Source organism: Perognathus longimembris, chromosome 21 (genome assembly GCF_023159225.1).
Source record: "Perognathus longimembris pacificus isolate PPM17 chromosome 21, ASM2315922v1, whole genome shotgun sequence".
NCBI lineage: Eukaryota > Metazoa > Chordata > Mammalia > Rodentia > Heteromyidae > Perognathus > Perognathus longimembris.
In genome coordinates this window covers 44807100-44825247 of record NC_063181.1, presented here as the reverse complement: position 1 = coordinate 44825247, position 18148 = coordinate 44807100, and the positions used below count along the sequence as shown (strand labels likewise).

The 18148-nt window shown below is 39.8% G+C and overlaps 1 protein-coding gene across 3 annotated transcripts in view; it reads right to left on the bottom strand.

Annotated features, from left to right (window-relative positions):
- The window catches only part of Zdhhc2 (zinc finger DHHC-type palmitoyltransferase 2), a 48327-nt gene that overhangs the window by 20427 nt on the left and 9752 nt on the right, over window positions 1-18148 (bottom strand). For 2 of the 3 annotated variants that reach the window (XM_048330806.1, XM_048330805.1), the window contains exons 2-3: window positions 3514-3540; window positions 2206-2300 (exon numbers count right to left, since the gene is read on the bottom strand). In XM_048330806.1, the coding sequence (XP_048186763.1) occupies window positions 2206-2300; window positions 3514-3540 (122 nt within the window). Of the gene's footprint in view, window positions 1-2205; window positions 2301-3513; window positions 3541-9533; window positions 10212-18148 lie in introns of those variants that run through there. The other variant, XM_048330807.1, reaches the window with a different exon arrangement.

Here is an 18148-nt window from a genome sequence, read left to right as displayed (position 1 = left end):
AGCACTCTGCCACCTGAGCCACAGCACCCCTTCTGGCCGTTTTCCATATATGTGGTGCTGGGGAATCGAACTGAGAGCTTTATGTGTAGGAGGCAAGCACTCTTGCCACTAGGCCATATTCCCAGCCCCTGGCTAAGTAATTATTTAGCCGCATTCATTTTATTATTCTTGAAGTTGTACATTACACATACTTTTGTATGTATGAATATCTTGAAGTACTTAACACTTTTTTTAATTGGCCTACATCTGGAAGGTGGTACAAACTGGAAGGCTGCCTACAAACTCCAGAGTACTCCACAGTATTGACAAAGAAAAAAGTACCTAAGTGTCAATTAAACAACAAAAAAAAATTTAATGAAAATTAGGTCATATTTTAGCCGAAATCTTTACTCTTACAGAATAAACTTAAAATTCTTTATTTTATGATTGACAGCTCTGTTACTAAAATAAACAAATCTCCAGCGTTCAAATGTAATTTTAAATTAACTATAATATTCTTATTTGCATAATATTTAATAAATCTTGCCATAAAATTCCATGCCCTTTATTTAAGGTAAATAGAAAAAAATAAGTGTTCTCCAAGTATAAAACCAATATACCATGAGTAATTAATAAGTGTATCATATTTGCTAGCACGAAACTACTAAATACGTTGGTTAGGTGGCTTATGAGTTTCAAAGATAATTGACAAAGTTCTTCTCTAGGTTAACTGGTCTTTTTCTTATTAATTTCACATCATTCACTTACTTTTTCTGAGCCTTTTTCAAGTGAGCACAAACAAGTAAAGACCATATTTAGAGGCTGAAGGTATGCTTTTGAGCAGCTGCTCTTCGCGAGTTTGGGACCTTAAATCTTCATTTAAAAACAAATGATGTTTCCATGTGTTTACACACTATTTTGATAGCAGGGACATGTTAATGAATGTGTGTGGCTGCAAGAAGTTTGAGTGTGAAAGTGTACAAAAGTGCCTGGTAGCCTAATCTCAGAGGCTGGGTACGAAAAGCAATACAATCACTGGATCTTGCTTAAAAAAGTTTTAGGCTGGGCATCCTGTACCTGTAGATGACTTTAAAATCCAAAGTAAAATTGCTCTAAACCATTTTGAAAAACAAAAACAAAACACCACCAAGCACGTACATACTGAAGGCTATAGCAGAAATGAGTAACCTGTTTGGAAACATTTGGTGGAACATGCACAACACTAAAGTTAGGGTAACTTTGATAATGTCTTAAGGATTAAAATGTTTAAAGAATTGGGGCTGGGAATGTGGCTTATTGGTAGAGTGCTTGCCTAGCATGCATGAAGCCCAGGGTTCGATTCCTCAGCATCACGTAAACAGAAAAAGCCAGCAGTGGCTCAAGTGGCAGAGTGCTAGCCTTGACCAAAAAGAAGCCAGTGGCAGTGCTCAGGCCCTGAGTCCAAGCCCCAAACTGGCAAAAAAAAAGTAAAATATTTAAAGAATTAAACAAAAATATAATAGGCTAAGTACCAATGGTATGGCAATGTTTAATGCACACTCCTTTGCTCCAAACTACTAAACCAGATCAAAGACTCAGATGATCTATTCAAAAATGGAAATTTAATTTAATCATATCCTTCTACTTACAATTTTTTTTTTTTTTTTTTTTTTTTTTTTTTTTTTGGCCAGTCCTGGGCCTTGGACTCAGGGCCCCCTGGCTTCTTCCCGCTCAAGGCTAGCACTCTGCCACTTGAGCCACAGCGCCGCTTCTGGCCGTTTTCTGTATATGTGGTGCTGGGGAATCGAACCTAGGGCCTCGTGTATCCGAGGCAGGCACTCTTGCCACTAGGCTATATCCCCAGCCCCTACTTACAATTTTTTGAGTCAGAGATTGTTGCCACCTCCCCCTCCTCCCGCCCTTGCCCCCACCAATACCTGCTCTTCCCCTTACGTAGAAATGGAATATATAACAGACTTAATATATTGGAAATATACTATATATATTTATATATTTAATACAACAACTATATTTATTTTACAAATGCAATAACTATCTGGTAAAAAATTAGTTATCAAGTGAAAATTCAAGCATTTGCTAACAAACAATATCTATTTAAAATCCCAAAAGAATTCACTTTCCTCATGTCTTGCATGTCTTGTGAAAAGAACAAAGTTCATTTCTTCAGACATCAGTATTATTATTGATTTCTACCTTTAGGATAGCTTTGTTACTGTTTTAACTTACTTCTTTTGAAGGATTCATTGGTAATGTAAAGATAGTTTTCCAGTATGACCAGATAAACATTGCAAAAAGTAGGTGATAAGCCATCAGACACATAACTAAAATGAGAAAAAAATTATCATTATAATATGCAAATACATACTCAAAACTGTGGCATTCACAAAAGAGCTGCTTGTTCTAAAATTGATCTAAATTGCCTATTATAATTAATTATAACAGCTCACTTACATCATAGTAGAATAAGTACAATTCTTTGAGCATAATAAACATAAAGCTGAGAGTTTTATTTTTTATTTAAGTCCTGGACACATAATTAGATCTTCACCCATTAAAAAAAAACCAAAAACCTCCCATCTCTAGAAAAATGACCATCTTTTGGTTAAATGGCTAACAGGGACCTTTCCTAAATTATAAAGGTAAGAGTTATGCCTGCAATTTTAAAGGGAAAATGGAGCACTGAAGAAATGTTAAAACGTTCAGGTTCTAAGAACTTGGCCTTACTGATGGAGGCAGCAAAAGCAGCTACTAAGTGAGAAGCTCTTTGCTTATTTGTTTGGCTCCCATAGATACCGGATGGCACCCAAAGTAATGCTAACATATGTAAACAGTGACCATCTGGACAAGGAGAGATCTCCCCCACTGGGAGCTCACTTGCTTCATTTATCACACTGGACAACTGCGGGGGAAGGCATTCTGCACACTTCTCTCAAGAAAATCTATAGAAGCACATTTCGTGTGGTGTTTTAAAGTCTTCACTTACTGCACAAATCTAAATTATTCATTTTGCACACAGAATTAATTCATTCTTTATATGTTAATATTCACTAGCTCTGCAGGATATAACTGAGTGAAATATGCAATTTTAGCATATGGCAGGTTTGATATTTAAAAACCTTAATAGAAAATTTTAACTTTTCTAAAGAATGATGCTCTTTTTATTTGTAGAATCATTCAAATTTTGAATTATTCAATAAGCACTTAAATCACTGTGAGGCTATCAGAGCCAAAGGTCTCATAAATTATGTAGATATTCACTTGTTGGGTAGAATCCCAATTGAGATGGCTGATAGCCCTGTGATTTCACAGCTAAAAGAACCTCTTAATAAATACAGCCATTTGATAGGTTGAGTCCTTGTTATAAGTGACAGTATTCAGTCCAGGGACTCAAAGAAATGAGATGTCATTAACTCTATCTTATTTCCATATTCTTAAAATAAGTAGTTTCTTAATTCCAACCAAATCTAAATGGATAGTTTGCTTCTTCAAACTATTTTAAAATATGATACCACAACAATACATATAATAATTTACCTTGTTCACCAATGTTTTCCATAGACACTATAGAAACAGAAACAAAACAAAAGGTAAGAGGTTACATGGCACTATGATAAACAGAGGCTCACAGAGACACTACAATAGGTTAGCAACTTGGCTTCCCCGCCAGCTAACATTCTTTAACTATTTGATCAAGTTACCTAGAGGAGGCAGGCACCGTAGGGAGGGGCAGTGGAGGAGGGGGCCCCTGGCTCTCCCTTCCCAGCAAAGCAGTGCTCTTCACACATGCACTTTCCAGACCTCCGTCCACTATCCACTAGCTTCTTGTTTGTTTTTCTTCTTGTTTCCCTGACTATAGAGTCCAGATTAAAAGAAGTGCTCTACAGGCCATTATGTTTTCGAAGACATTTATTGCTCTCTATAGGAAAACCACTTGGTGTGCACTCCGAAAAGAACAAAATGCTGTGTACACTGTCCATTCGTCTTCAAATTTCTATCAGTAAAATCCTTACGCTCAATGGCTGTAATTGACCCTTGCGGTACAGTGAGAGTTCCAGGCAGAATCAGGAACACCGCTGTGTTTCAAGCGCTATGGGGAATATTTAAAAGTGAAAGAGAAAAGGGGGACTGTGAAACAGAAATACAAAGTGACAGACACAGCACAGCAGACAGTACGTTTCCCATCGGTGCCTCTTCTTCCCCTAGTGGCTCTGGCTCCTGCTCAGATGCTGCTTCTTTCCACAAGGCCCTGGGTGTCTGTTTAACCAGTGAAAGGAGCAAGGACAGGGCATGCACAAGCTAACATGCGATCAGTGCAAAGCCAAGGGCAGGACACGTGGGAAGAGAGCCACACTATTAACAAGTGCTCTCCAAGAAAATGCTGGGGTTTCTTTTGGGGTCTCTCTCTCTCTCTCTCTCTCTCTGCAGACGAATGGAGTCTCTCTTCTTTCTTTCATGGTTTTCCTTTCACTTTCAAATAAACTTAACGCTGTTTACTTTAAATACTTTCCTGCTTTTTATTTCTAATGGTGGAGAGAACAAAACTATGGGAGGACTAGGACAAGGGCCACAAGACTTGAAACAAGCCAAGATGAGAAATTGCATTCAGTAATCTAGACCATTCTCTTATGTTTTTTTCTATTGCCCATTTGTCTTGCTATCTGTTTTTTCTTCCTTTTTATAATAAGGAATTTTCTTAGCCTATCTCAGTTGTGCCCAAAGGGAAGGTTTGGCTTTGCTCATGTATTTTTTTCTTTTTTTGTACTCAGCATTTTAAAGAGGCACAGAATGCTCCTTTAGTCCTAGAGAAAAATGTTATGGCCTTGAGAAGCACTGGAATCATAGGATGATGTGAGAGATTTTTAGGATTACCAGATCCTGCTCGAGCACACTACTGAATATCAATTTAGTCATTTTCTAGACTAGCTGGAGCCCACGGCTTTGGAAAGCAGCCCATACCATTAATGGATTGTTCTAAGGATAAGAAAACTCATTCATATAGTAATGTTGTAATTTGTCTCTTTGTGGCTTTTATCCAGGATCTCCAGGATTCAAATCTGTTCAAAGTGATGTGTCCCCTAAAAAGTTTCAGCCCAAATAATATCATTTCCAGATCTTCTACCAACCACTTAAGAGATTCTATGAGAACGTGAACTCTGACTAGCCTCAAACTTACAGCAAATTTACACAATGGGCCATCCTCATGTAAGTTTTCTGATCGTCTTGGTCATGGTGGTCCATTGTGGAGATCAAGAATATTTGTTAAAAGTCATCTAGGTACTCAATGCCCATACACATAGCTGGTACCACAGGCTTGAGTCATCCTCACCTAGGTAGAGTTCACTTTCTCACTGAATCTCTGGAGTAGTGAATCTGAGGGCACAGGAAAGATTGAAAACCAGCTGGCTTTATCTGAACCCACCACCGTGTCAGAACATTTTCTTCTAGGCAATACCTTCTCTACCATCATGACAGTGGAGCTAATCTAAAGAAATGGAAAAGCAATTGGATTACATTTGTACATTTACATAAATGATCACTAATGGCTATCCCAGATATGTGAAAACTTTAAAAATGTTTTTGTACCCATAACTCCAAGTGTTCGAACCAACAACAGCAAAAGAAAATGACAATTAGGAAAGTAAGTACAATTAGTAAGAGCTGATCATCTTTTTTGTTTTGGAGCACTATTCTACTTGCTAGATAGACATTTAAAGATTTCTTTTCAAAAGTTACTTTTGCCATTCATAGCTTTTTTTCCCCTAAGTGTTCTTCAAAATCTACAATGTTATTTGTCTATTCATTTTCTTGATTTTATTTCATGACTGGGGCTTGAACTTAAGGCCCGGGCACTGTTCATTAGCTTTTTCCCCTCAGGCTGGTACTCTGCCAGTTGAACTATAGCTCTACTTCTGGCTGGTTTGGTGGTTAACTGAAGGTATGAGTGTCACAGACTTTCTTGGCCAGGCTGATTTTGAACTTTGCTCTTCAGATCTCAACCTCTGAGTGGACTTCTATTTTTTTTCTTAATTAAACAAGTTGTATATGGATGGTAACATTTATATAATGAGATGTGGAAGCCAAAATCCTGTATTCGATTATACTCATCAGATGGTAATCTTATCAGGTTTCTCATGAACATAACAAAAAGTTCAATTCTGTCAACATCATAGGTCACATTTTAAATAATTGTTTTAAAGCTAGGTGTGTTGGTGCACACCTAAAATACCAGGACTTGGAGGCACATGGAGAAGGTCCAGAGTTCAAGGCCAGTGTGGGTTACACATCAAGAACCTATCTTTTTTTTTTTTTTTTTTGCCAGTCCTGGGCTTTGGACTCAGGGCCTGAGCACTGTCCCTGGCTTCTTTTTGCTCAAGGCTAGCACTCTGCCACTTGAGTCACAGCGCCACTTCTGGCTGTTTTCTGTATATGTGGTGCTGGGGAATCGAACCCAGGGCTTCAAGTATACAAGGCAAGCGCCACTAGGCCATATCCCCAGCCCAAGAACCTATCTTAACAGTCTTGCAAAATCAAAGAGTTTGAGATAGTTTATATGGCTATCATATAAGAGACTCTGCATCTGATCCCTAACAACAAAACACATAAAACATTATCTTGAGGTTTATTTCTTTTATTACAAGTGAAATTTAGTGTTATTTAAAAAGCATACTTTTTGTGTGTTTCCTCTGAGTGAATTGTGACACACTTATTAGCCTACTTATCTTTTGGCTACTGCTAACCCTTTTATATAAATCCCTACTATTCTCATACATTTTATATATAATACAAGTAATGGTATAACTATTTTTAAATGATTTAATAAATATTAGCAAAACTGTTTTGACTTACCCACTGATTAATATTATCAAGACTTTTAAATGAATTTATTCTATTAAGAGATATGAGGACTAACTAGGTTTTGCTTTATGATACTAAGGAAAAGGATATTCTCCCAATTATTTTTACTTTGTCAGTAGGCTAGCAAGAAACCTTGTAACTTCCAGCCTAATATCAGAGTTGTCAAATTTTAGGTTTTCCTATCCAAGCTTAAGTTTCCAAGTGTAAACATTTTGTTCAGAATGTTAGGAAAAGGTTGCAGTTTTAGCCTCAATTACTTTTCTAATACACATGTATGCTAAGAAAATAAATGGAAACTTAAGGATTTAGTTTTGAAAAAAATTAGGTGGTAATCAAATATAATTTGAGGGTTGGTCCTGTGGCTTGAATTCAGGACCTGGGTGCTGTTTCTGAGCTTTTTTTTTTTCTCCAAATTTTTATTATCACACTGATGTACAGAGAGGTTACAGTTTCGTACGTTAAGCAATGGATACATTTCTTATACTGTTTGTTACCTTGTCCCTCATACCCCCCTCCCTCCTCCCCCTTTCCCTCCCCCCCAGGTGTTCAGTTCACTTACACCAAACAGTTTTGCAAGTATTGCTTTTGTAGTTGTCTTTTTTTACCCTGTGTCTCTCAAATTTGGTATTCCCTTTCAATTTCCTACTTCCAATACCAGTATACACGGTTTCCAATATACTCAGATAACATTACAGAGATAGTGTAGGTACAACCACAGGAAGGTGATACAAGAACATCATTTTTTTTTCTTTCTTAAGGCTAGTGTTCTACCACTTGTGCCACAGCTCCACTTCTGGGCTTTTTCGTAGTTTATTGGAGATAAGAGTCTCATGGACTTTCCTACACAGGCTGGCTTTGAACGCTAATCCTCAGATCTCAACCTCTGAGTAGCCAGGATTACAGGTGTAAGCCACCAGTGCCTGACTTCAACATAAGAATTAAAAAGCAATACTGAACATATTTATGACCCATCTTCCAAAAACAACTACTGGGTTTTAATGTGAACTTTGAGTTTTGAACCAGTTATTAAGTAATTTTATAGGGTTTACTTCACAGACAAAATTTCCATTCACACTAGTCTATTATGCTCATACCTACTCTACAAATCACAAGTAATTTATATTCAACTTCATGACATTTTTACAACCACTTGTTGAAATAAATGTACATAAATATTTCTATTATGTTAAAAGAAAAACATTTTATTAATTAAATGATGTTTGCTCAAAGTCACAAGGAGGAACATATAAACTAACTCTATATTACACATTCATTTTGTTTAGTTTGGTTCTTCTGTAACAGCTAATTTTTTAGAATTCCATTTTCCAAAAAGAGAAAGCGGACGTTGCTAAGCTTCACAGTATGAAAGGGCAAAGGCTGTTGACGGGCAGAAAAGTTCAGTTCCATCTCTGCCATTTGCCAGTCTGCCCAGGTGATTATCATTTCCCACCTACTCCATCGTGAGAAGAATCTAATGATAAGGGCAATAATCCAGGCTGTGGTGAAAATTAAGAGATGACACATAAAACACACTTAACACAGTGTCTGGTGCAAGTAAGTCTTACAAATATAAACATACACTTAAATTGTACAAATAAATGCATATTCATAAATAAAAATATAAATGTAGACTTAAATTTTGCAAACCGCTCACAGTAAGATGTAATCCATAATATATAGGAAAGGGATTGTAAATGAAGAAATTTTACAGAAAAAAAGTTAATATGTACATAGGCTTTTTTTCCCTGTTGGTTGTGGGGCTTGAACTCAGGCCTAGGCACTGTCCCTGAGTTCATTTTTGCTCAAAGCTAGTAGTACTCTGCCATTTTGAGGCACTTTGAGTGCCACTTCTGGTTTTCTGGTGGCTAACTGAAGATAGGAGTCCCATGGACTTTCCTACCCAGGCTGGCTTTGAACTGCAGTCCTCAAATCTCAGCTTCCTGAGTAGTTAGGACTACAGGCATGAGCCACCAGTGCCTGGCTCACATAGGTTTCTGAAAGAACTAAAGGAAAATTTTGAATGAAGACTCTACAAGTAAATTGCCATTTAAAAACGAATATATCAGCCCCAAAATGTGTTTAGTATAAACAAGGTGGAACTCATCCTTAACACAGTAGTTGAACAATGTATCAGCCTTTGTGTAAATACCTCCTCAGAGAAAAGACTTCACATATGACACTGTTTAACTTAATGAACAAAAACAATTACACTTTTTTTTCCTTTTTCCAAATGCCTAAATCTTACATTCACCCCCAAAAGAATGTGATTGGATGTGATTTTGTAATTTACTCATTGGGAATGACAGCATGGCTGTTGGTGATTACACTAACAGGTTACTGCTCACACGTCAGGCAACCGTCTGTCAGACACAACAGAACTCTGTGGGTCAAATTTTTTTTTTTGGCCAGTCCTGGGGCTTGGACTCAGGGCCTGAGCACTGTCCCTGGCTTCTTTTTGCTCAAGGCTAGCACTCTACCACTTGAGCCACAGCGCCACTTCTGGCCATTTTCTGTATATGTGGTGCTGGGGAATTGAACCCAGGGTCTCATGTATACGAAGCAAGCACTCTTGCCACTAGGCCATATCCCCAGCCCTGTGGGTCAAATTTTTATTTTCATTTCAATGTTCATTTAATTTTATCTTGGATAAGCTTAATTTCTTCTTGATTCATAACCTGCAATAATAATAGTTTGCTAACCTTCCAATGCATTTCCAGAAACTTCCCATTTTTTCTTCCTGGAATAACTGTGGTAAGGACCTGCTGTGCTTTCTTGGCACTGATGCTGTACAGGAAGAGAGGACACGAGAGGAAACGATTACCACCGTCACCATGATGCTCCTGTGTGCCAGGAGCAAAGTGAGGGGTTTCAGGAAACACATCTTGCCATCTGGAATCATCACAGATCCGTCCAGCTAGAGTTTGGGTTTCCTGTTCTATTTTTCTGACTGCTGTTTCTACCCAGCCCCTCTCCTACTCTCCCCTTTAAGAAACAGATGAGACCACTAGAGAAAAGTTTGAATTGGCCAATTGTCAGTTTGGATAGTTTTTATTCTAGCACTGATCGTTCTTCAAGAAATCCTTGTGTAAAAATCAGCATGTCAAAACCAAAGTTGAACAGACTGTCAATCAAAATAATAAGCTAAATAGAAGTGGATGATGAACTTCTACTTGATGCAACCCGGCCAGCAAACATCCTTGATCTTTTGCCTGAGTTATTAAGAAATAATCGAATCCAAGGCTCAGTAAGCTACCATCTTCAGTCAAAATATAGCCAGTACCTTGTTCCTGTAAATAAAATTTTATTTGAGTGCTAACACATCTACTTACTTATATGGCTTATTCTGTCTATGATGGCAGAGTAGGCTAGTGAGACCAGGATGGTATAGCCTGCAAAGGCTAAGAGACTTAGTACATGGCCCTCTATGGACAGTCTGCACATCCTACTATTAGCCAGCGCTCTCCGGAGAAACAGAATCAATGGAACTGTGTATGCGTATGTGCGGGGACATGTGTGCATGCATGAAGATTTATTTTAAGGAACTGACTCATGTAACCACAGGGGCTAGAAAAATCTGAATTGGACAGACTGGAAGAATATACTAACAGCAAGAGGGTCAAGAAAGAGTTGATGGCTTCAAGTTCAAAGGCAGTAAAGGGACAGAACAATTTTATTAGGAAATTTCAAACTGAAGGCCTTCAAGTGATGGGGTGAGGCCCACCCCCATTAGGGAAAGTAATCTGCTTTAAGTCTATTGATTTAAATGTTAACCATATCTAAAAAAACAAAACAACAACAAAAAACAACAACACTGCACATCAACAACCAGACTCGTGTTTGGCCACACAAACACCTTAGCCTACCAAACTGACATATAAAATAAACTACCATACCTTGAGTCTTCTGATTTAGTTTTATTTTGAAAATAATTTCAATAACAAGTTATGTGTTGGGAGAAAAATGAGAGAGGAGTTAACAAGTTTGACAAGAAATGTACTCATGACCGTAGGTATGTAACTGTAAGCCCTCTGTACATCACCTTGATAATAAAATTAAATTAATAATAATAAAAAAGAAGTTATATGTTAATGTTTCATACCAGGTTTCAGGCCAAACATATTTTGTAAGTTAATAAATGAGAATGGCACCTAACAAAGTAAACACAGTACACCAGTCATGAGTGCTGGAGGGAAAAGAAACATGGCACCTTTGCGGCCTTCTAAGAACCTGACCACAAACAATCCTATCTGGATCAATTCCATTTATCACCCTACGATTACCTAAGAATGCCATTAAACCTACTCTCTAAAGAGCTCAGAAAATATAACCCTGTTTACTTTAGACTGATTTAAGTCTACTATTGTCTAAAAGCTGGGGTTATTTCAAAGATGATTCAAGTCCCAGATTTTGACCAAGTGCATTTTCAAATTTTGGTTTTGGTGATTGTACATAATGTCATTTTCTCTAGAAAATTCTATCTTTTGGAAAGCAAAAGTCAAGTGAAATGCTAGTATTTTAAATCCAGTTCAACTTTTAGTCATACACACACCCCCAAATACAAATTCTTAGACATTAAAATATGCCTTCCTAGCAGACAAAACATGGACTCCCACACCTTAAAGTAGCAAAGAACAGTTACATAATTCTTTCTAGAACAATTTTGTTTCTAGATACTTTCACTGCAAATGTATATTGTGTGATCTTGTCCTTTGTATTCCCAATGTGAATTTTCCTTTTTTTTTTTTGTCTTCAAGTTGAAATTCTCTTCTCTGGAGGAACACTTACTGCTTCTCTTCTTCTCTTTTCCATGTCCCTCTCTGAGACTGGCACCCTGGCTCTACCTCTTGGTTAGGGTTTCATTTAGGCCAGTGACGTCTTTTCCTCTGTCAGGGTGATCTCAATGTTCTTCTCTCAGGGATGCTGGGAGAAACGAACTAAGGAAAGCAAGAGCACCCAGAAGGGAACGGGGCCCGTTCTAGGGGCTACTTGCTGACTCTGGTGGGCAAACATGTCTGCACACGGCGGTGCATGAAGAGTGGGAGTTCTCTGAAGCTCCAGGCTAACATTTTCATAAACATTCTAGGGGAGAAGTACATAGTGATGCTGGATCTTGCAGTAATGTTGAAATAAAACAAAATTCAAAGTTCCAATAGAGTCAACTGGCAAGTTTTTAGGAATGAATTCCTAAGAAGTTTTTTTTTCTATATTTTTGTAATAACAGGATTTGATACTTTGTTCCCTGTGCTTGTCAGACAAAGACTCTACCACTTGTGCTATTTCCACAGCCAAAAATGTTTAGTTTTTAAATTCATATTTATTTATCCATTCATTTATTCATTCAGCCAGTCCTGGGGCTTGAAGTAAGAGCCTGAGCAGTGTCCCTAGGTTCTTTTTGCTCAAGGCTAGCACTCTACCTCTTGAGCCACAGCGCCACTTCTGGCCTTTTCTGTCTATGTGGTACTGAGGAAATGAACAAAGGGCTTCGTGCATGCTAGGCAAGCACTCTACCACTAAACCACATTCCCAGCCCTCTTTTCAATTGTTTTGATAGGACTCATTTTTGCCTGGTACCAGTCTTGAACCAAAATCCTTCTACCTCTGCATATCACAGCTGAGATTACAGACAGAAGGGAGCACCATGCTGTTTATTCTTTGAGATAGTCTCACAGTAGCTAGGATTGCAGATATCTGCCACTATACCTGGCCTTAAACCATACTTTCTTACTCTACCCCTTTCTCTCAATTCCACCCTCATCTGCACCTCTCTATGCCTTGTCCAGATTATGAAAAGGTCTGACATGTATCAGATTGGGATAAGGGGTTCTGTGAAGCTTGGAAACAAGTAGGACTTCCTGCTGGTAAGTCCACTTTTCCAGCCTCTGCTTCAGAATTGCTACCTAACGAACTACACTGATCTAAACTACACGCTAGCAATGCTCCACTATGGAAAGTGGCCCTGGAGTTATTAAAGACATCTTCTGAAGGATAGCATGTCATGATCTTGATGGCAAAAATACGAAGTGGTAAGTCGAGGCAAAAGATCTTCGTTACTGAGCTAGGGCTGCCACAGCCAAGGACCACGGGACCACACGTTTTCACGGTTCTGGAGGCTGGAGAGCAAGGCGTAGGCAAGACTGGGCTCCCCTCGGCCTTTCTCTGAGCCTGGCAGTGGCCACCTCCTCACTGTGTCTTCGTATCATCTTCCCTCTGTAGTTCCGCATCCAGAGGCCCTGCGTCCATCGACTCTGCATCCAGAGGCCGTCCACACACGAGGGCAGCAAGCCACCCTGCGTCCATCGACTCCGCATCCAGAGGCCCTGCGTCCATCGACTCCGCATCCAGGGGCCCTGCGTCCATCGACTCCGCACCCAGGGGCCCTGCGTCCATCGACTCTGCATCCAGGGGCCCTGCGTCCATCGACTCCGCACCCAGGGGCCCTGCGTCCATCGACTCTGCATCCAGGGGCCCTGCGTCCATCGACTCCGCACCCAGGGGCCCTGCGTCCATCGACTCTGCATCCAGGGGCCCTGCGTCCATCGACTCCGCATCCAGAGGCCGTCCACACCCGAGGGCAGCAAGCCACCCTGCGTCCATCGACTCCGCATCCAGGGGCCGTCCACACACGAGGGCAGCAAGCCACCCTGCGTCCATCGACTCCGCATCCAGGGGCCGTCCACACACGAGGGCAGCAAGCCACCCTGCGTCCATCGACTCCGCATCCAGGGGCCGTCCACACACGAGGGCAGCAAGCCACCCTGCGTCCATCGACTCCGCATCCAGGGGCCGTCCACACACGAGGGCAGCAAGCCACCCTGCGTCCATCGACTCTGCATCACAGCACCTTATGCTCTGGTCTCACCACTTCGTCTGACATGTGTTTACATTAAAGGAGCTACAGAAGGACACTTGTCCAGGGCTTAGTATTTAAGATTAACTCTTCTAACGTTTACAGATTAGTCAATCTGTAAAGTGGGCTGGATTATCATTTTAAAGCTAAGAATGTGTTCCAGAAGTAAAATACCTTCTACTGTCACTCTAGCTGGGATCTGAATACGAACCCACAGGACCCCAAAACTCTTGCAAGCATTCTATGTGGTCTTCCAGGATCTGTGGTGTTTTGCACATTCGAACCATGTGCTCCCCTCCCCCCAATTGGACTTCTTTGTCCTGGGTGCCATTTTGTTCCCGTCTCTTGTGGATTCGGATTCCCTTGTTCGCCTCCAGCTATAGCCGGAGAGTCTGTGGGAATCTCTGCTTTTGGAGGAAGCTCTGGAAAGCAGGGTGTGAAGTGTCCCTCAGTCTCCCTTCCTCCGTCAGACAACCTGGAGCGACGCTGTATCTACCCTTGTGTGACTCTCTCATCTCATGCAGCATAATGTCCTCCAGGTTCATTCTGCTGTTGGGGCTGGTAGATTTAATAACATCATTTCAATAGCAATTTGATGTTCAAATCATCGTCCTAAATACCTTGTACACAGGTGTCTCACTGGGGATGGAAACCAGGGCCTTGCATGTGGTGGGCAGGCATTCTACCCTCAGTCTCCCCCCTTTTAAAAACTCTTCTTTTGTGATGGAGTCTAGTTTGCCCAAACTGTCCTTGACCTCACAATCTACCTACTCCAGCTCCCGAGTAGCTGGGATGAAAGGTGTATGCCCCCCCCCCCCCCCGAGTCAGCTTGCTCTAAATACCTTAGAAGTTCAGCATTACAGAAACAGGAGGAAAAGCCTGAGTTGGGGAACATATTCACTGGATGTCCATATTTACACCAGCAGGAATTGCGTATGTCTTTCAAAATGTTAATTATAAAAGGGAAATTAAAATCTGTACTTCATGACTATGGCTCTGAAAAACACACTGTCACTTTCATTCTGGCAAAAAGAGTAAGGCCGTTGCTGACTGCGCTGACTTTATTAAGCAGGGGAGATGACTAAAGAAACCCGACTTCGGGACGGCTGCCTGGTCACAGTGTCCTTATTTCTAAGCATACTCCATGGAACCCTGTCACCTCTGTGTCTCGCATTACATAGAAGAGATTCCCAATGCCAGTGATTTGTGTGGATTTCAGCACAGGTGAACTTTTCCTTCCAGTCTCCACATGGCTACGGCTCAACACCAAGTTCCTACAAGCCCTGGGTCTTTTTCATTCGGACTCCTCCCTTTCCAGTTGCAGAGACCCCCTCTGGAAGATGAGCAGAGAGGTCCTGACTGGCTTCCTGGGGCCCTGTAAGTCTTTAGCGGGTGCTATACTCTAGGCAAGTCCTACCTGGTCCCCACATAACAGTTCTCTGGGGCCACGGGTAAGGTCAGGAAGGGATTATATCCAGAAACGTTCCTTTCATTACTAAGAGTCAAAAATTGAGACTTTGAAGGGCCTCACGGGCTGCTTCCTCACCGTGCCCTCCATCATCCTATGGATGGAGGGTGTCTACAGGTGTCCACCTGGGTAGCAAGTGAAAATCCCAGTTCATATTTTGGTTATTTCATCACACTTAAGTCTTACGATGTAGCCCAGGCTAGCCCATAACTCATTATATTGCCCAGGCTGGCTTCAAACTCATGATCCTCCTACCTCTGCTTCCAAACACTGGGATTACAGATGGACAGCACTGTGCCTGACGTGCAGAGGATTTTTTAATGTCACTAGGTGAGTTTCTCACAATGTTATACTCAGAATCATTACAGTGGACAATGTTGAGAGTACAACACTATTTTTCACTACCAGCCACTTGATGTTTGATTAAATAGAAAAACTAATGCTTCGGTTCTGCTTTTCTGAGAAACACACACACACACACACACACCCTCATAAAACTACCTCCCAGGGTCAGCTGCTGCATGCTGAAGTACTGGGTAACCAGAGTGTAGCAAGGATAACATATAAAAGTTAAACCAATATTTCTGGGTTCATGAAAGTTATTTAATACTTAGTACCTACCAACTTTTCGAGGAGGGGGTAAAACACATAAAGCTGTAATTCCAACCTTGTGTTCATGATGCTTATTGGAATAGAATTTACAAGGGCATTCTTGAAGAGATGGATTAAAAATACTTAAAATAACACTAGCATCAGCAATAATTGCTACAGTATAACCTGGAAACATAAAATTTCTTAAGACATACAAGGGTATCAAGCTATTCACTAGGTTAACTCTTTGCTATTGAATTTGGTACTAGATTTTCCTTTATAATATCCCTGTTACATAGTCACCAAGTTCTGCCATATACAATCTTTCTTTGACCGCACCTTGCATTACACAATGCCTTTCTCTTCCTGCTGCTTATGAATCACACCTTTACCCTACATTCATTTATCTTCAGGACTGGCACAATCAACCAGACAGTAACCACTGTAGCAGTAGGCACATTTGGTTGCACCCAGAGCAAATTTCACATCATCATAATGGCAGTCCACAGATGAACGATTTGCATTACCACTGCCATAAGATGCAGTACTACAGTGTAATATTATGCAAATATCACCAGATCATATCCCTGATGTGGTCACTGATGTAAGAGAAGTTATAAGAAGCCCTGTGCACATAGCACAAATGGAAGAGCACCCGCCTGCAAAGCACAAGGCCATGAGTTCAAACTCTAGTACTGCCAAAAAAAAAAAAAGTGCATAAGGAATTAAAAGAAGGGAGTCATCAATATTTGGACTAAGTATCTTCCTCAGCTCAAGGTGAGAGCTGCATTTCAAGTATCCTACTGGGCTCTTTCCCCTAATTATAAGTATCTTTGCTTCCTGTTCTTAAACCCACTTCATTTATCCTGGACTGGCAAGCACTATAAAAGCTTTGCTATTCATTCATGAATCATGTTCAATCTCTGAGCTGTGGATCAGGAACTGATTCATAATTAACACCACAGACTCTAGGTGCCAGTTCGAGTACCATTTGCACTTGCTATTTCTTTAGGAATGATAAAATTTCTATCTGTTTTATTTCAGGCTTTAAATTCTCTAGTTATTCAAAAAGTGTCATTTTGGTGTCTGTCTCAGATCAATGGCTTTCGATCAGGATGAAAGTTTCCTGGGCACACCCTAAAAAGCTGAGACGAGGGAATACATTTTTAGTCATTTCTTAATATAATCTGAGTAACAATTCCAGCACTTTAAAAAGAGGTATTACTTTAAAACTACTAAAATGGATTACAGTATGTCTGGCCAAGGCTGACTAGGTTTAACTGCCTCCTGAAAATACATTTCATTAATTTTTGTGATTATTCTATAAGTAGAGTGAGTCAAATATTTTATTGTTTTGTTTTATTTTTTTGCCAGTCCTGGGGCTTGAACTCAGGGCCTGAGCACTGTCCTTGGCTTCTCTTTGCTCAAGGCTAGCACTCTATCATTTGAACCATGGTGCCACTTCCGGCTTTTTCTGTTTATGTGGTGCTAAGGAATCGAACCCAGGGCTTCATGTATACAAGGCGAGCACTTTACCACTAAGCCATATTCCCAGCCCGAGTCAAATATTTTAAACTAAATATTTGAAATATTTGAAAGTATTACTTGTTATTACAGACAAAATGGTTTCCATTATTATAATTTTTAAGTTTCAAAATTTTCAATAATTTCTTTCATATCCATATAGCACCCAAATCCTTATTGTCACTGATTACGCTACAAAGTCCAGAAAGAAAAAATAAATGTTTTCTTCTTTTATTTGAAACCATACATATATTATAAGAAAAAACATTAAAGGTTCTTTATGGATATCTTGAGTAACTGGATAATAAACTACTAAAGGAAAAAATCCTCTCATAAAGGATTCAGAAAGCTGAACCTACTCTGTGTTTGGTGTGCTCATAAATCTCCAATTAGACAAGCTCAGCTGGCATTAAGAAAAAGCTAAAAACAAACAACCAACAACAACAACAACAAAAAAAAAAAACAGACTAAAAGAAGGCAAGCTGATGTTCTGACTGCTAGTCTGTGTGAGCCTCATTATCAGGCTCCAGGGCTATAGTATGCAAAAACCACACATGGCATTCTACTTCATTTCCAGATCACAAGAAAGTTAAGTTTATCTAATAAATCTTCCATTTCCTCTCAATCTAGATTGAATTAATTCACATATCCCAGGAATTCATATATGAGCATATTTGATTCTTTTACATAAAATCTTTCACATTAAATGCAATCATCACTAATAAATTCAAAACAGGTGTGGAATACCACACTGTTAAAATTCTTAGTCCTCATCTTACTTGACATATGAGTACACTCAACAAAAGTCCTTTCTCCTTAATATCCTTTCCTAGACTTTAGGAATCTCATTTTCTTCATTTCACTCTATTTACTGGTCCGTTTTG